This window comes from Mchenga conophoros, linkage group LG18 (genome assembly GCF_057382185.1).
Source record: "Mchenga conophoros isolate Kocher_MC1m ecotype Shallow Benthic linkage group LG18, M_conophoros_male_GT1.1, whole genome shotgun sequence".
In the NCBI taxonomy this organism is placed as follows: domain Eukaryota; kingdom Metazoa; phylum Chordata; class Actinopteri; order Cichliformes; family Cichlidae; genus Mchenga; species Mchenga conophoros.
In genome coordinates this window covers 16791758-16809545 of record NC_140543.1, presented here as the reverse complement: position 1 = coordinate 16809545, position 17788 = coordinate 16791758, and the positions used below count along the sequence as shown (strand labels likewise).

The window sequence follows — 17788 nt, the reverse complement described above, 5'->3', positions numbered from 1 at the left end:
AACTTGTGTGGTAAAAAAAAACTTTTTTGTGGGCCGATTTACATGAGCCTGATTCTGCTGGCAGGGGCAGAACCAGAATTTGTTTATAGGCTTGACTATAGGGGGGGGGGGGGGGGGGGGGGGGGGGGGCACTAAAATCTTGGGGTGGCAAACCCAAAAAAAAAAACATGAACAGTGCAGCATGTGATGATGGGAAATGTGAGGGATATATAAAGTGACACCTGGGTGAGGGCGGGGAGGGGGGGGGGGGGCGTGGGGGCACGGCTCTCCCTTGGTAGCGCCCCTGTCTGCCAGAGGTTTGAGTTTTTCCTTCCCGCTGTCGCCAAGGTGCTTGCTCATTGGGTGGGTCGTCTGATTGTTGGTGTTTCTCTGTATTATTGTTGGGTCTTTAACTTATAATATTAAGCGCCTTGAGGCGACTGATATATAACTAAACCTGAACTGAACTGAAACTCAATAAACTGCTCCTGCTTGACGCGTCCACACGCGGCACATTTACACCTAGTATGAGTTGTTTATGACTTGTGTCCGTATTGCCGTCTCCAGCCTGCAGCAGCAGAGGCCAGGCCAGCCTGCTCTCCTTCCCGAAGCCACCATCAGGCTATCTCCTATCTCCAAATGACAGGTCTATTTTGGAAAGGAGGCTGCGCCAAAATAGGCACGTCAGCTATGTGGCATCATGAGGCACCAGAGAAGAAAGAAAAAGTAAGTCTGCTCAACCGCCCACTGCAGGAGACGGGGGGATGTTTCACTATCTTGGATTTACAACCATTTTGAAATATATTTGAGGTCAAAGAAGACTTTTTCTTGCCCCCCATGTGGAGCCCCTGAACGCTGTTGGAGAGGGCCATCATCCGGAAATCCTGACGGGCTATTGATTGTTTGGCCCACATGATTCAGCGCCTGAATTTCCTGAGCGGTTAAGGACTCAAGGTGAAGAAGCAGTAACACAACAGTTAACTCATTTTCTTACAGTAAAGTTTACATAGGAACTTGGTCGAAGTTAGAATTTCTTTTCCTTTTTTTGTTGGTTAATTTGAGCTTAGGTGCAGCTCAAAGAGGTAGATAGCTGTCATTTTTCACCTGTGACTATTACAGGGGCGGATTTGAGTTCATTAGCTAACCGCATCATCCAGCTGAAGTTTCTGTTATATTTAAGTAAACACAAGCTCCTTTGTCGAATTTTTTCCGTGATTTTTTTAGTCGTTCATTAAATTCCAGTGTCTTTTTTTACGAGTTTTCCTCAGCTGGTAGAAAACGGACAGTGCTAGAAATGAAGTATGTTTGTGAAGTGGGAGCTTTATCAAACAGCTGATGTCCCTTTCGCTTCTACAAATGGCAATGGACAGAGACGGAGTCTGACAGCTGAGGTTATTTTTGGGACAGGCAGTTAAAGCGGCGGAGGTGACAAAGCTGGTAAATGTCACTGTTTGAAAGACACATAAGCGCTCTTTCTGACCTTGTTGTGAGGGAATTTGTTTGCTATTTAGCTTCTTTCCCTTTGAATAGGTCTTTGTATTGATGAATGTCCGCTGCGGCAGGTCAAGGATATGTTGACTGATATATAGCTACTGTAACTGTCAGCTATAAATATGCCACCCTAACTCTGGATTTATGTCTATTTTCATAGCATAACATATTTTAGAGAACACATAGCAGAAGGCCAGATTTTACAATGGGTTTGTGTAAAGTTGACAGGTGTTTGTGGAGGAATATGATCTACAGGAAATAATAGTAAATGTATTTATTTTTTCTTGATATAGTTTTGTAATTTTTACATTTGTACTTCCTGGTTTATTTATACTTGCAGTTGAAGATTGGTGTTTTTAATAAAGGTTATTAAACTTGTACATATATAAAATCAGTTTTGTATTTATTTATTTAATATTTTTATTGTTTCAATTACTTTATTTGTACCCATGGGTAGAGTTGGTCTGGAGTGGAGAGTCATCCATCTTCCATCCATGTTTGTCAGTGCAAACACAGAAAATATATAAGCTTAATAAAAAATACTGAAGAAATAATTATACTATAATTACAGAGAATTCACTTGGCATCATGTAGGATAGCAACGCTATGCTCGGTTAATCTGAGTAATGGCTGCTGGAACAAAGTTGTTTTGTAAACCGTATTGTTTTGCACTTTGGGACGAGAAGCTGAAAGTCACTATGCAAAGGGAGCAAATTGTCCAGTAAAATCATGCCCAGCAGACACTATAATTGTGGTGTACAGTGATGCTGAGCTCAGCCGTGGCTCACCAATCTGCCCTTTCTGTCCTTCACAGATAAATATCAGTTCAATTCAATTTTATATACATAGCACCAAATCACAGCAACAGTCACCTCAAAGTGTTTTATACTGTAAAGACTCTACAGTAATAGAGAGAAAACCCCAACAATCAGATGCCTCCCTATGAGCAAGCATGTGGTGACAGTGGGAAGGAAAAACTCCCTCTTAACAGGAAGAAGCCTCTGGCAGAATCAGGCTCAGGGAGGGGCAGCCATCTGCCATGACTGATTGGGGTCAGGGTTAGGTTGAGGGTAGGGCGAAAGGACAAAAGAGAGAGAGGCAGAAATCAACACCGTGACACCAAATAAAAAGGATAAAACAGACTAAAAAAAGCAGGATGAAACAAATGGTTTTATCAGTGTGGAGATTTTTTGCACACATGTTGCTTCAAAGTTGAGTTTGGACTCAATAACTGTTCCAAGATATTAATAAGACTTATAAGATGTGTAATATTTGCCCTTTGTTTGATCACAGGAACAAACGATGGAACAAAACTTGTTTGGAGGGGCCCCCAGGTTTCTCACTCGCCCAAAGGCATTTTCAGTGTGTGTGGGCAAGGATGCCACACTCAGCTGCACAATTGTGGGCAGCCCAACTCCACTGATAACCTGGGAAAAAGACAAGCTGAAGCTGACGTCCGGAGGCCGCTTCAAGACTGTGGAAGATGGAGACGCTTATCGCCTGACCATCTATGACTTAACTCTGGAGGACAGTGGACAGTACATGTGCAGAGCTAAGAACAGCGTCGGTGAAGCTTACGCCGCTGTAACCCTCAAAGTGGCGCTGCCGACAGAGATGTCTCAGAAGGCCCCTGTTTTCATGGTGAAGCCTGCCTCTGCACGTGTTGTTTTGGGCGGTGATGTTGTTTTCCACTGCCAAGTTGCAGCTTACCCTGAGGCCAACTTTGAATGGGAAAAGGATGGGCGCTACCTGGGGGAGACCAGTCGCATCAAGATCATTTCTGAGAGCGATGGCAGCACTTTAAAGATCCAGTGCGTACGAAACCTGGACAGCGGCACTTACACCTGCAGGGCCCAGAACACTGTCGGCCGCGCACAAGCTGCGGCTGCCCTCGTTGTAGATGCTCAGGATTCCCACCGCCAAGCTGTAGATAAGAGCAGCTCCCTTCTCTCTCACCTACAGAAGCGCAAAGAGGAGATCTCCATCTACCGCAATGAAGAAAGCAGCGCCTCCATTTCTTCCTCCTCCACGGCCAAAATCACGGATGCTTTCAGTTCTCTGGGCCTGGAACACGATCTGCGAGCATCTGCCCTGGCGAAGCTTCCTAAAGGTGTATTCACTCGTACCTGCACCGTGACTGAGGGGAAACATGCCAAACTCAGCTGCTTTGTGACCGGTCACCCCAAACCCCACACTATCTGGAGGAAGGATGGAATGAACATCAGCGAGGGCCGCAGACATGTCATTTATGAGGACCAAGCTGAGAACTTCATCCTGAAAATCCTGTACTGCAAGCAGACTGATAATGGCCTCTACACCTGCAATGCAACCAATATGGCAGGGCAGACCTACAGCGCTGTGTTAGTAACAGTCAAAGGTAAGCTATTACCATTTTTGAGCAATCGCAGTTAAGAAAATCCTCCTGAATTAAGTTTTTAGTAAAGATATGTTTGCATACTTCTAATAAGTATGCAGGGAAATATTAAGGCTGGCTTTACCTTACTTTTTGATAATGCTAACAAATCTCAACTCACTTTCTGTCTGTAGTACTCAGGTCAAAGACCCTAACCCTCTGAAGATACAAATGTTTATAAAAAGCTCATACTTATGTACATATTTAATAGTTTAGAAGTCATGAATCCTTTTCTAGGAGACGTAAATGGTTTATTTGATGAGGATATTTTGAGCTGCATATTAATTTATTACACTGTTTATAACACTGTCATGGTGTATCTATAATCTGCAGCATCCGTTGTACTTAAATATCGTGTCCCCCATGCTCCAGTGTGACTCATTTGTATATTTTAATAGTTACAAACTGAGAGCAGTGCTTACTGGGAACTGTAATTACTCTTCTGAATCTTCTGGGTGTTGTTGTTTGCCTTTTAACAACAAGACTGAATTCTGGCTCATGTCCTGAAGTAAGGTGTTGTGTTGCAGCTATTTTCTGCTGGCGATGAGTAGTTCACAGTTGCTAAGATGGTCACTCACTCAGTAGATCACTTTGGCACACTGCTGATGTGACTTCCCTCAGGAAGATGTTGGTCCAGGATATGAAGCTGTAGAGTTGCAGATTTTAATTTCAGATATTAATTTCCAGTCAGTCCGATGTCGAGTGCCAAGCTGCCGATGTACCAGCTGAATTCAAAGTGCAGGAAAATTGGTTCTTTGTGTGATATTTTCCCAGCAATTTGGTACTTTGCTGGAGTTTTGCAGAAAGCTTTGAAATGGAAAGAAGTTTTACTATATGTGGCTAGAAAATAAATGGTAGTGTAATGGCAAATACAGTATCCAGCACATGAACTGCATGATAGTCTTTATATACCATTCTTTACATATGCACTGGAGAAGTAGTTTGCTAATACTCATCCATTTTCTTTAGTACTTGTCCAGTTTAGGGTTTAGGGTTGAAGTTAAGCTGGAGTCTACCACAGCTGTCAATGGGTGGATAAGCTGGATACACCCTAGACAGGTTGCCAGTCTACCACAGGGCTAACATACAGAAAAAGAAAGCTATTCACACTTACATTCACACCAAGAATCACCAGTTAACTTAAAATAAATGACTCTGAACTTTGAGAGTAAGCCGTAGTGTCCGAGAGAGAACCCACACAGGCAAGGGGAGAACATGCAAAATTCACACATAAAGGCAGTGGATTGGAACAAGAACAAGAATATGAGATGAATAAGAGATGTTGACAGAAAGGATCCCATTCCTATCAGTGCACCTTATGTATTCTATAAATGTGACAGACTGTCCATGGTGTAACCTGCCCCTTGGATTTGGAGTTTATTGCCACTTCTGGTGATAAAAAGTAATCTTATGTTTGCTTTGGAAGCCATCCTGTATTTGAATCTTTGCAGTGCCTGTTTGGATGTTATTACAACCATGCTTGAAGCAAAAATATTCAGCATGGCAAGATGAAATTAACTCACTTAGTCTTTGGAGAGCACAGTTTAGGAAACATATTGGAAAACATGAATGCAAATGTTAAATATTTTATTTGGCTATACTGAGTGCTCAGGTTGAACTTATCTCACTTCTTAAATCAGATTTTCTACACTTGATTCCTGAATTTAAATGTTCTAGTTTCTCTCACTTTATTGATATTTCATTAGCCTGACATATATTTGAATATGTGTGTAAATACATGTAGAAGTTGAAAGTGTGATGTAGTTCAGCTTTGGTTAAAGATTCTGTCATATTTCCTTGTGCCAGAACCCAAGGTGCCATTCAGGAGAAAGCTGCAGGATGTGGAGGTGCAGGAAAAAACCTCAGCCACACTCATGTGTGAGGTGCCTCTTAGTTCCACTTATACCAACTGGTTCATGGAGGAAACGCGACTGCAGCAAAATGCTAAATATCGCATGGAGCAGGACGGCACCCTCCGTCGCCTCACCATACACAACGTTACCACCAACGACGATGGAGTTTATATATGCGAGATGAAAGAGGGCAGTCGCACTGTGGCTGAGCTCACAGTCCTGGGTACGGTAGAGACTCTTTTTCTTTCCACTGTTCTTCTTCAGTGTTTGTGCACTTATCAAGTGTAATTACAATTGTCTATATGGGTTTAATGTAAATATTACATGCATCTCATGTGGATACGTAATGCGACATGACCTGGTCTGTGAATGTTTACTACATTGGACCATTATTTACTGCTATATCTATTTGAAAAATGCAGTTTTCAGTTCTGTTTTCTTCATCTCAAATCAGTTTCTTCTTATATCTCAGGTAACATAACTAAGAAGCTTCCTCGGAGGACAGTAGTTCCTGTTAGCGACACTGTCATCTTCTGCGTGGAGCTGGAACATCCCTATCCAGACGCCTACTGGACTCGCAATGGCGAGAAGTTAAAAGAGGATTCACGTATTTCAATCGGCTGCGTGCTTAGACAGTACACACTCACAATTAGAGATTGCCAGGCAGAGGACTCTGGAGAAGTGGCGTTTGTGGCTGGAGACTGCAAGACATCCACCCGATTCTCAGTTACTGGTGGGTTAAATGTTGTTTGATACATTCTAATGATATCTGTAGTAAATATATACAAAATATCTTGTGGCGATTGATTTAAATTCAATTTATTTTATTTATATAGTGCAAAATCATTTCAACAGTTGCCTCAAGGCGATTTTTATTGTAAGGTAAAGATCCTACAATATTAGAGAGAAAACCCAACAATCAGACAACCCCCTATGACTAAACACTTGGCAACAGTGGGAAGGAAAAACTCCAGCCATCTGCTGCAATCTTTTGGGGATGAGGGGAGGGTGACAGGACCCTTTGGTACAATAATGAACCAAACATTTATTGAATTATACAAAACAGTGTATCTCGATATATTTCTTGTTGTTAGGTCAAATATCAGCATATATTACGTAAATACAAAAGAAGAACTGAAACTAGTACTCCAACTAAATAACATCACAATATTTTTCTCTAGCTGCCCGGAAGCATCCTCCCGATCCCCCAGTTGACGCTGTGGTGCAGAACAAAACAGAGTCCTCCATCACCATTCAGTGGTCTCCTCCTGACAGTGACCGCCCTGTCCCCATCAAAGGCTACGTTGTAGAGCGAAGGAAGGTTGGTACCCAAATGTGGCAGAGGTGCAATGCTGAAGAAACCATTGTCACAACAGAGTTTACAATCTGCAACTTCACTGAAGAAGCTAGCTACCAGTTCCGTATCTCTGCCATTAATGACTTTGGGCAGAGTGCCTACCTGGAGGTACCTGGAACCTTCTACCTTGGTAAGACTGAATTCTCTGTGATTGTTGTCATTTATGTCTATGTTTGGTTTTTGTTCTTCCTTCTTAAAATCCTGTTTGCGGGCCTCTTTTCAGAACCCACTGCAGAAATCAGAAAAGGTCTGATTAACAGCACTGCAGTCTCCGGTGAGGAATTCTCCATCTCTGTCGAGCTGTCTGCTGTTTGCTCAGGCTTCTGGTCCCTAAACGGACGCCTTTTGCGCAGCGGAGCTGACTACCTCATCACCAGGTCAAAAAACATACACACATTGCTCATCCGAGTTGTGACCATGGAAATGAATGGAACTGAAGTCAAGTTTGTGGGTGGAGGCTCACAAAGCAGTTGCATCCTCAATGTGAAAGGTACATACTAGAGAAATGACCTCAGTCCTATTAATTTGTGTCTTTTTTTGTGTTTTTTTTTCTTCCAATCAGTAATACCCTCTTACAGTGCCACGTTGTTTTCAGCCCCTTCTGTTAGGTTCACCAACAAATCCGATCATCTAGAGGTGGTAACCTGCAGTGCCCAAGCCACTGCTCAGCTGACTGTTGAGGTGTCAGATTACGACACACAGGTTAGTGATAGAAATATGTAAATAATTTGTTTTAGTTTTTGCCTTTACAGACTCTATTAAAACAGCTGTTTTAATATAACGTTTAACGTCTTTTTGAAAGAGCTTTGTAGATGTGTCAATAGGATATTTAATTATCCTAATTCTACGTCTACATATTATTATTGTAGGGTCTACCTTACAATATAAAGCTCTTTGAGGCGGCTGCTGTTGTGATATGGCGCTGTATAAATAAAATTGAATTGACCTGACAAAGACAAAGAGCTTTACTTGAGTAATTTACTTAAGTACTGGTTTAATGTACTTGTATTTTAATTTAAGCACTTCTGTGTAGTGTTACTTCCTGCTTCTACTCTACAATATTTTGATTCAAATTCGACATGATTAATGTGCTTACTTTAGGTACCTCAAATTATATTTTGACTATACAACTTGTGCACTATTAGATTACTTAATAGGATTATAACTTTTACATCTGTATACATTTTTTTCATTTTACCTAACACAAAATTCTGTTTTAACTCTTGTGTAACACAACTTTTCACTTTTCATTAAATACTCAAATTTCCTGTGACCGCCTTGTTCTTTGTCCTCCAATGCTACACTCTTGGTGCACCCTTTTCTGAATAATCTGCAAATGAGACACTTTTGTGTTTGAGTAATTCCAGTTAACATTAATAGCACATGTATGTGTTTGTGTGATCCTAACCTGTTTAATTTGGAAAGCATTTCTGTATTTCTTTCTTCAGGTGGTTTGGACGAAGAACGGACGGGAGCTAAAAATGGGCAAAAAGTATGAATATGTGCTTAATGACCGCAAGAGGATCCTGATGGTACACAACGTCACTGAGGAAGATGTGGGCATTTATGATTGTGTGTTACCTGATGACAAGATGTCCATGCAACTCACTCTTAAAGGTATGTGTAAAAATTGCAGCTAACTTTACATCATTTGTTGCTTCAAATCACAATTAGGATTTTCCAGAGAGGATTTTTGTAATAGGAACTAGGTTCAGGGTGCAAAACACCTCAAATGATTTACTGGAATGTGAGCTGCTCTGATTGGTTTTATCTTTGAGGCATCAAACAGATTCATTAGCTTGTCTCAAAAGAAACTGCCCGTGCTTTCAAGGACAAAATAAAACAGGCAGAAATGGTCCGCTCTAACTCAAGTATGCTCTCTGTTTATTTTTCTGTTTTTAACTGTAAATGAATTTCCACATTAAGTGACTTCATCCTCACTCTAACCCATTACCCGAGTATTCCTGCCATTAAAAAAACAAAAACAAAAAACCCCATAAAAATGTGAAAGCCTAAAAAATTTAAATGCAAGAAAAAAACATCCATTAATTACAGGTGACATGTTTTAGATGAGTTTTTTCTAATGTAAATATCTCATAAAAACACAAGAACATCATCCACATGTCACATGATATGGACCCACAGCATTATACAATTCAAAGTAAAGTTAAAGAAAGTTTCTTCATCCTCTGCTGATCAACCCTCTGACCTGTGATGTGCTTTCTTATATTTAACGGGTCACTGTAAAGTGGCTGCTATCGGTTGGAATTCATGTATGATAATTTAATAACTGCTTCCTTTTACTTTATTAGAAAGGAAAGGAAAACATGTTTAGTCCTTTTGTTTATTTAAATGTTTATTTTAAATTAATTGAAAATAAATCCTGAGAAGAAACTGCTTCTCAGGCTGCCCCTGTTGTTGGAAGTGGTTGGGCCGTGGCCAACCCTCTTCCTAAACATGAGCTCCTGCGTTAACAATCCAACCAAACTTTTAAAAAAGACATTTAATTTTATTATTACACATAAGTCACATGGTAACTTTTTATTGCTTTTCCCTCCCTAAGATGAACCTGCCAAATTTCTAAACAAAGCCAGAGGTACCATGGGAATGTCATCGACTCTCAAAGGAGATCTTGAGCTGAGCTGTGAGGTTTCATCTGCCAGTGCTGCTGTTGTGTGGAGAAAAGATCAAATGGAAATCACTGAGGACCAAAGAACTACCATCATCTCCAAAGGGACTCAAAGGAAACTCATTATCAAGAGTGCCAAGAAGATTGATGAAGGACATTATTCGTGTGAGACAGCAGCTGACAAAATCACATTCCAGGTTAAGATAAAAGGTAACACTGCATGATGGCACAAGGCTGGGTTTTTTATGTTGATTTGGGAGTATTTGATGGCACAGAAACTTCTTTTTTCCTCACAGAAACTCCAGCTGTAGCTGCCTTCTCCAACAAAGAGTCAGTCCAAAAGGAAGTGAAGGCCACTCTCTCCCAAAAAGCAACTCTTACTTGTAATGTGTCAGATAGCAAGACAGAGGTGAAATGGTACAAAGATGGCAAGCTGTTGATATCCAGTAGGACCATATACTCAGAAGCAAAAGGCAACACTCGCCAGCTGGTGATTGAAAAGGTGGAGAAGAGTGATGCTGGAGAGTATACCTGTGAAGCTGGAGGGGACAAGCTAGTCTTCAAGATATTTGTCACAGGTGGGACAGCCTGGTTGATTCATTTAAATCTAAAGATTTTTAATCTTTATAAATGTATAAAATTCATAGTAATGCTCATGGTGTACATTTAATCATCTAAACCATCCACTATCTTGAAGTGCCAAAAATATACATATTTAGATTTATCATATCATCCTATCAAGCGCTAAGTGTGTGTTTCATATTTTGCCTCTAAATTATTCCAATCATCTGTGATTTTAAAGCTTATGACAGCACTGCTCTTCTTACTTGTGTTACCCTCAGATTCCCAGTCAGCTTTCATCAACAAGGAGTCTATTCAGAAGGAGGTTAAAGCCATGCTTTCCCAGAAAGCCACGTTGAGCTGTGAGGTGGTCGATACCAAGACAGAGGTGAAGTGGTACAAGGATGGCAAGCTGCTGACTTCCACCAAGACAATCCATACTGAGTCAAAGGCCAAGAATCGCCAGCTGGTGATCGACAGTGTGGAGAAGAAGGATGCTGGAGAGTACATCTGTGAGGCTGGGACTGAAAAGCTTGCCTTCAAACTACAGGTGGCAGGTAGGGGCAATGATCTAACTGGTTTGATTCATGGGGCTTGCAGGTGCTGCAGAGAGAGAGAAATTTATCATCCATATTCATGGTCTCCTCAGACACACAGGTCCAGTCAGCTTTCTCTAATAAGGAGTCAATCCAAAAGGAGGTAAAAGCCACCCTGTCACAGAAAGCTGTTCTATGCTGTGAGGTATCTGATAACAAGACAGAAGTGAAGTGGTACAAAGATGCCAAGCTGCTGAGCTCCAGCAGGACAATCCATACTGAGTCAAAGGGCAAGAATCGTCAGCTGATGATTGACAGTGTGGAGAAAAAGGATGCTGGAGAGTACATCTGTGAGGCTGGGACTGAAAAGCTCACCTTCAAACTGCAGGTGGCAGGTAAGATCTTTTGAAATCATAGCATTACTTAGTTTCTATATTTTGAATAAATATCATCTGATGTTTTTTCCTTTCATGACTCCTCGTTCAGAGGCCCAATCAGTCTTCTATAATAAGGACTCTATACAAAAGGAGGTGAAAGTCACTTTGTCCCAGAAGGCCACTTTGAGCTGTGAGGTTTCTGATTCCAAGACAGAGGTGAAGTGGTACAAAGATGGAAAGCTCCTGTCCTCTAGCAAGACTATCCACACAGAGTCTAAGGGCAAGAATCGTCAGCTGGTGATCGACAGTGTGGAGAAGAAGGATGCTGGAGAGTACATCTGTGAAGCTGGGACTGAAAAGCTTGCCTTCAAACTACAGGTGGCAGGTAGGGGCAGTGCCCTAACTGGTTTCTAGTTTTTCCTCTTGAGTTATGCGCCTTACAGATATTAAACCTATTTGTTTCTGGACAGCAAAGAATTTGAATTTATTTTCATGGTTTCCATAGACACACATGTCCAATCAGCCTTTTTTAACAAGGATTCAGTTAAGAAGGAAGTGAAAGCCACCATCTCCCAGAAGGCTGTCCTGAGCTGTGAAGTAGCCGACGCCAAGACAGAAGTGAAGTGGTACAAGGATGGCAAGCTGCTGACTTCCACCAAGACAATCCATACTGAATCAAAGGCCAAGAATCGCCAGCTGGTGATTGACAATGTGGAGAAGAAGGATGCTGGAGAGTACATCTGTGAGGCTGGGACTGAAAAGCTTGCCTTCAAACTACAGGTGGCAGGTAGGGGCAATGATCTAACTGGTTTGATTCATGGGGCTTGCAGGTGCTGCAGAGAGAGAGAAATTTATCATCCATATTCATGGTCTCCTCAGACACACAGGTCCAGTCAGCTTTCTCTAATAAGGAGTCAATCCAAAAGGAGGTAAAAGCCACCCTGTCACAGAAAGCTGTTCTATGCTGTGAGGTATCTGATAACAAGACAGAAGTGAAGTGGTACAAAGATGCCAAGCTGCTGAGCTCCAGCAGGACAATCCATACTGAGTCAAAGGGCAAGAATCGTCAGCTGATGATTGACAGTGTGGAGAAAAAGGATGCTGGAGAGTACATCTGTGAGGCTGGGACTGAAAAGCTCACCTTCAAACTGCAGGTGGCAGGTAGGGGCAGTGCCCTAACTGGTTTCTAGTTTTTCCTCTTGAGTTATGCGCCTTACAGATATTAAACCTATTTGTTTCTGGACAGCAAAGAATTTGAATTTATTTTCATGGTTTCCATAGACACACATGTCCAATCAGCCTTCTTTAACAAGGATTCAGTTAAGAAGGAAGTGAAAGCCACCATCTCCCAGAAGGCTGTCCTGAGCTGTGAAGTAGCCGACGCCAAGACAGAAGTGAAGTGGTACAAGGATAGCAAGCTGCTGACTTCCACCAAGACAATCCATACTGAATCAAAGGCCAAGAATCGCCAGCTGGTGATTGACAATGTGGAGAAGAAGGATGCTGGAGAGTACATCTGTGAGGCTGGGACTGAAAAGCTTGCCTTCAAACTACAGTTGGCAGGTAGGGGCAATGATCTAACTGGTTTGATTCATGGGGCTTGCAGGTGCTGCAGAGAGAGAGAAATTTATCATCCATATTCATGGTCTCCTCAGACACACAGGTCCAGTCAGCTTTCTCTAATAAGGAGTCAATCCAAAAGGAGGTAAAAGCCACCCTGTCACAGAAAGCTGTTCTAAGCTGTGAGGTATCTGATAACAAGACAGAAGTGAAGTGGTACAAGGATGGCAAGCTGCTGAGTTCCAGCAGGACAATCCATACTGAGTCAAAGGGCAAGAATCGTCAGCTGATGATTGACAGTGTGGAGAAGAAGGATGCTGGAGAGTACATCTGTGAGGCTGGGACTGAAAAGCTGGCCTTTAAGATACATGTGCAAGGTATGCCTCTATGGATGTCACACTTATAATAATATAGTGTAACGTGTAAAACATATTTTAGATCGTTTAATGCAAAGGCTTCTTCACAAAAAAGTGTTTTTGTGTTTGCATTGAATACATTGTTGGTTGCTTCAGTTGTGGGATGTAGTATTTGGTTTAATTTGATAAAAAATTGTTGCAGCCTTTGAGTAGAAAATTGAGTTATGTTGTTCAAATGACCTGCTGAGCTCCATGTTTTGGTCTCTGGTTACAAGATCTGGTATCTTTAGCTGGTTATTTGCCAGGTTCTAGTTATCTGAGTTATCATGCATTTGCTGTGCGTTTTTGTGTGATTTCAGTTGAACTGTTGTTTTTGTACAGGTAATTGTACTGTCACCTTACTCCATTATAGTTGATAACAAGACAGAGGCGGAATGGTAAAAAGATGACAAGCTGCCAAATCCCAGCAAAGCAGATCACATGGATTCAAAGGGCAGGATTACTTAAATGGTGATTGACAATGTAGAGAAGAAAGATGCTGGAGGTTATATGTTAAAAGCAAGTGAAAATTGGGGATGTAACATACAGGTTAAGTGTTTTAACACCTAAAAGAGAAGTACATGCAAATTATATAACAAAAACTATGTAATAGTTATTGTCATTGCTGTTATTTTAGTAACTATTAAAAGTGAATATTACAGTAACTCACTGACTCCTGAATCATCAAGCATCATACATCAATGTTGAATTTATAGAAAAAACTGTTGCAAGACAGATGATTGTCTAGGCTCTTTGTGTTGCTCTGAGTGGAGATGAGCTGAAGGTGGTGGGCACTAAGTTTGGAGCTTTCAGGTGGGGCATTGTAAAGACGTTGTAAGAAAAAGGAGAGTACTGGAACACAAAGCAAAAACATGACAATAATCATGCTCTTATAATATTCTTTGGTTGTGAAAATTGTAATTTAGACATTATAGTCAATCAGCTGATCTGACTCGTCATTTACATAGATTTATACATTTATAGAGATTTTTTTAAATACTTTATGAAATCTTTGTTTAGGTTTATTTTCCTGACACCTGAATTGAGTAAAACTGTAACAGAAACTCAATGAAAGATTTAGAAATTTTTGTTTTTGGTTTGGTGGAATTGCAGATGTTTTCACATATTTGCATATTTTGTGGTCACGTTAGATTTTAGCTGTTAAATATTGTTCCCTGGTTTTGGCTTTGCTATGTATTTATCCACTTTGTTGCTATGAAAATTGATTTTCTAGGTTATATTTATCTCACATCACACTTAAACTTGCTACATTGCCATGACATTAATCACTGTTATTTCTGCAGAGATCCAAGTGAAGTCTGCCTTCTCCAGCAAAGAGTCTATCCAAAAGGAGGTGAAAGCTACTCTCTCTCAGAAAGCCACTCTCACCTGTGAGGTATCTGATATCAATACAGAGGTAAAATGGTACAAGGATGGCAAGCTTCTGACCACCAGCAAGACAGTTCATGTAGAGTCAAAAGGCAGGAGTCGGCAGCTGGTGATCAACAGTGTGGATAAGAAGGATGCTGGGGAGTACATCTGTGAGGCTGGGTCTGAGAAGCTGCCCTTTAAGATACAGGTGTTAGGTAAGCTCAATAAGTTGTCTCTAGTACTTTCCTACTGTATGTCAATGAGCTTTAAAATAGTCTTGTTGTGTAGTATTTCTGCCAGATTGCCTCGTTTGTATCCAGTAAGTTGAGTCATAGTTGCTTAAAGTTTTTTTGCATTTCACATTGATTGATGTTTTTTTTTGTCCATTTGCTGGTCAGAAGCCCCAGCTGGCTTCTCTAACATGGAGTCAGTCCAGAAGGAAGTGAAAACTTATCTCTCACAGAGAGCCACGCTTAGTTGTGAGGTTTCAGATTCCAAGACAGAGGTAAAGTGGTACAAGGATGGCAAGCTGCTGACTTCCAGCAAAGGAGCCCACATGGAGTCTAAGGGCAAAACTCGTGAGCTGGTGATAGAAAAAGTGGAGAAAAAGGATGCTGGAGAATATACGTGTGAGGCTGGAACAGAGAAGCTGGTATTTAAGATGCAGCTAACAGGTAAATTTATTTTAAATATAACATGTTGCCAATGGATTACCACTTATTTGTACAAAGTACTGAAAATAAGTTCTTCTTTCTAGATTTAGCCATAAAGTTCCAGAAGAAATCTGTCAAGGACACATGCGTGGTTCAAACAAGTGAAAGCATTGTTTTATCCACTGAACTGACCTCAGAGGGCGGTAGTGTGAGATGGTTTAGAGATAGCATGGAGCTCAAGGAGAGCAGCAAGTATGAAATGAAAAAAGAGGGCCTTTCTCGTACCCTGATAGTGAAATCTGCAGAAATGAAAGACAGTGGAACGTACTCTTGTCAAACTGCGGATGATAAACTGGAGTTCAAAGTTCAAGTTAAAGGCAGGTCATAGAAAAGTCTTAAATACAACTCTCATGCATGTGCAGATGCAAGATTTTTCTTTGAACTTTTCCCTCTCATGCTTTCTTCTCAGATTCAGCTTTGAAGTTTGTTCTCCCTTTGAAACCTGCCACAGTGGAACTGGGAGGTACACTAAGCCTGATTTGCGAACTAAATCAAGCTTCAGGGGATGCTGTATGGCACCATAATGGCCGTGAGATTAAACCTGGAGGCAGGTTCTGTGTCAGAGCAGATGGTGCTAGGCGAATTCTCACTGTGACTGGCATGACCAAGGAAGATGAAGGAGAATACAGCTGTGAATGTAGAAATGACAAGACATCTGCTAAAGTCTCCTCTAAAGGTAATTAACTAGTTTAACTAAAAAAACGTCTTTCCAGGATGGAAGCCTTTTCTTTTATATAATTATGCTTTATTCCTTTCAGCACCAAGATTAGTGAGGTTGGTCACCAAACTGAACAACGTGGTTGCAACGGAGCGAAAAGATGCCGTTTTCAAGTGTGCCGTCAGCCCAGCAGACGTCAGCGTCAGATGGTTCCACAACAGTATCCTCATCGTTTCTGGGCAGAAGTATAAGCTTGAGCAAGGTGGTGGCAGCCACTCACTTACCATCACCTCAGTCACTCAGAAAGATGCAGGAGAGATAAGTCTTGATGCAGAAGGCAAAAGCTGCAAAGCTACTCTACAAGTGCAACGTAAGATAATAATGGGAATTATTGTTTAACTGTTTATATAAATGAACACATACTTCCATCTAACATTCTTTGTGTCCCTTCCAGATGAACCTGTGACTTTCAAGAAAAAGCTAGAAAACCTGACAGTGGAGGAGCAAAGCGAAGTGAGGATGGAAGTGGAGCTCAGTAAGGCATCGGATGAAGTCAGGTGGATGAAGAACAGTGTAGTGCTGCAACCTGCAGGAAACATGGAGATTCGGGTAGAGGGAGCTAAGCAGGCTCTGGTCTTCAAGAGTGTGACTTATGCTGACCGTGGCATCTACTCTTGCGAAACTCTGGATGATAAGACCCAGGCCAAGCTCAGCGTGGAGAGTAAGACTCATCAAGATTAATGTTTTAAATACAGAATATGATGTGCATAGCATACAAGAAGAAGAATGTCATTGTCATGGCGCTTGTTATCACAAAATCAGTCCTACGTGTTAACACTCTTTTCCTTTTCCCTTCAGTGAAGAAGATCCAGGTAATAAAGGGTCTAACAGAAACCAAGGCACGTGAAACAGAGACAGTAACACTTGAGGTAGAACTCAGTCAGGTCAATGTTGAAGGCTCCTGGAACAGAGACAGGGTCAAATTAAAGTCAGGGCCAAACTGCCATATCACAGCTCTGGGAAAGAAGCACATCCTGACGTTGTCCAGTCTCAAGCAGGAGGATGCAGGAATGATTTCCTTCCAGGCAGAGGGAGTGCATACTTCAGCTAAACTGATCGTCACAGGTAACGGTGGGCTCATGTTTGTCCTGATGAGGTCTAGGTTTCCTAAAAAAAATCCAGTCTAAAAAAAGTCTAATGTGCTGATTCTACAGAAGCTCCTGCTATGATCTCCAAACCTATTATGGATATGAGTGTTCCTGAGAAGGAGAAGGTTACGTTTGAATGTGAAGTGTCCAGAGCGAATGCAGATGTTAGATGGTTCAAGGTGAGAAATTATTACTGTCTGCTGATTTAAATGTGTGCAGTACACATGTAACATTTTGAATAACACCAAATCTGCAGGATGAGGTAGAACTAAAACCGGGAAAGAACTTTGCTATTCATTCATTGGGCCAAAAGCGCACTTTGGCCATCAACAAATGCTCCCCTGAAGATGGAGGCACGTACATCTGCCGTACTACTGATGATAACACCTCCGCCAAGCTCACTGTTCATGGTAATTACTAATTATGCAACAAAGTAAGGAAATCAGTAAGGTACAATTAATCTAGGTTCAGTAAAGTTTTCTGTACTTGGCCTCTTTTTCCTGCAGCCAGAGATATCAAGATCATCAAGAAGCTGGAAGATCTGGAGGTAATGGAGAAGGAGAGTGCTAAATTTGTCTGTGAAATCTCACACGATGAAGTGGAGTGCCAGTGGTACAAAGGAAACACAAAACTCAAAGCCACTGACAACATAAAGATGAGGCAAGAGGGTAAGGCCTCAAGAAATTGGAAAACCATTTTAATTAAGCTAAGCATGTAGTGCTACAGGATTTGCCTTAATAAAGATTG

At 41.3% G+C, this 17788-nt stretch overlaps 1 protein-coding gene across 1 annotated transcript in view; it reads left to right on the top strand.

The window, feature by feature from the left end:
* Positions 1-794: 794 nt before the first annotated feature.
* obscnb (obscurin, cytoskeletal calmodulin and titin-interacting RhoGEF b) overlaps positions 795-17788 on the top strand; it is a 61010-nt gene continuing 44016 nt past the window's right edge. The window contains exons 1-27 of the mRNA XM_085253509.1: positions 795-933; positions 2764-3847; positions 5690-5959; positions 6209-6469; positions 6918-7223; positions 7317-7583; positions 7689-7795; positions 8542-8710; positions 9657-9932; positions 10019-10300; positions 10565-10840; positions 10933-11214; positions 11306-11581; positions 11702-11983; positions 12076-12357; positions 12478-12759; positions 12852-13133; positions 14456-14737; positions 14921-15196; positions 15280-15552; positions 15645-15911; positions 15994-16263; positions 16348-16614; positions 16752-17018; positions 17108-17220; positions 17298-17451; positions 17548-17709. Coding sequence (XP_085109635.1) covers positions 2773-3847; positions 5690-5959; positions 6209-6469; positions 6918-7223; positions 7317-7583; positions 7689-7795; positions 8542-8710; positions 9657-9932; positions 10019-10300; positions 10565-10840; positions 10933-11214; positions 11306-11581; positions 11702-11983; positions 12076-12357; positions 12478-12759; positions 12852-13133; positions 14456-14737; positions 14921-15196; positions 15280-15552; positions 15645-15911; positions 15994-16263; positions 16348-16614; positions 16752-17018; positions 17108-17220; positions 17298-17451; positions 17548-17709 — 7306 coding nt within the window. The 5' untranslated portion in view covers positions 795-933; positions 2764-2772. The remainder of the gene's footprint in view (positions 934-2763; positions 3848-5689; positions 5960-6208; positions 6470-6917; positions 7224-7316; positions 7584-7688; positions 7796-8541; positions 8711-9656; positions 9933-10018; positions 10301-10564; positions 10841-10932; positions 11215-11305; positions 11582-11701; positions 11984-12075; positions 12358-12477; positions 12760-12851; positions 13134-14455; positions 14738-14920; positions 15197-15279; positions 15553-15644; positions 15912-15993; positions 16264-16347; positions 16615-16751; positions 17019-17107; positions 17221-17297; positions 17452-17547; positions 17710-17788) is intronic.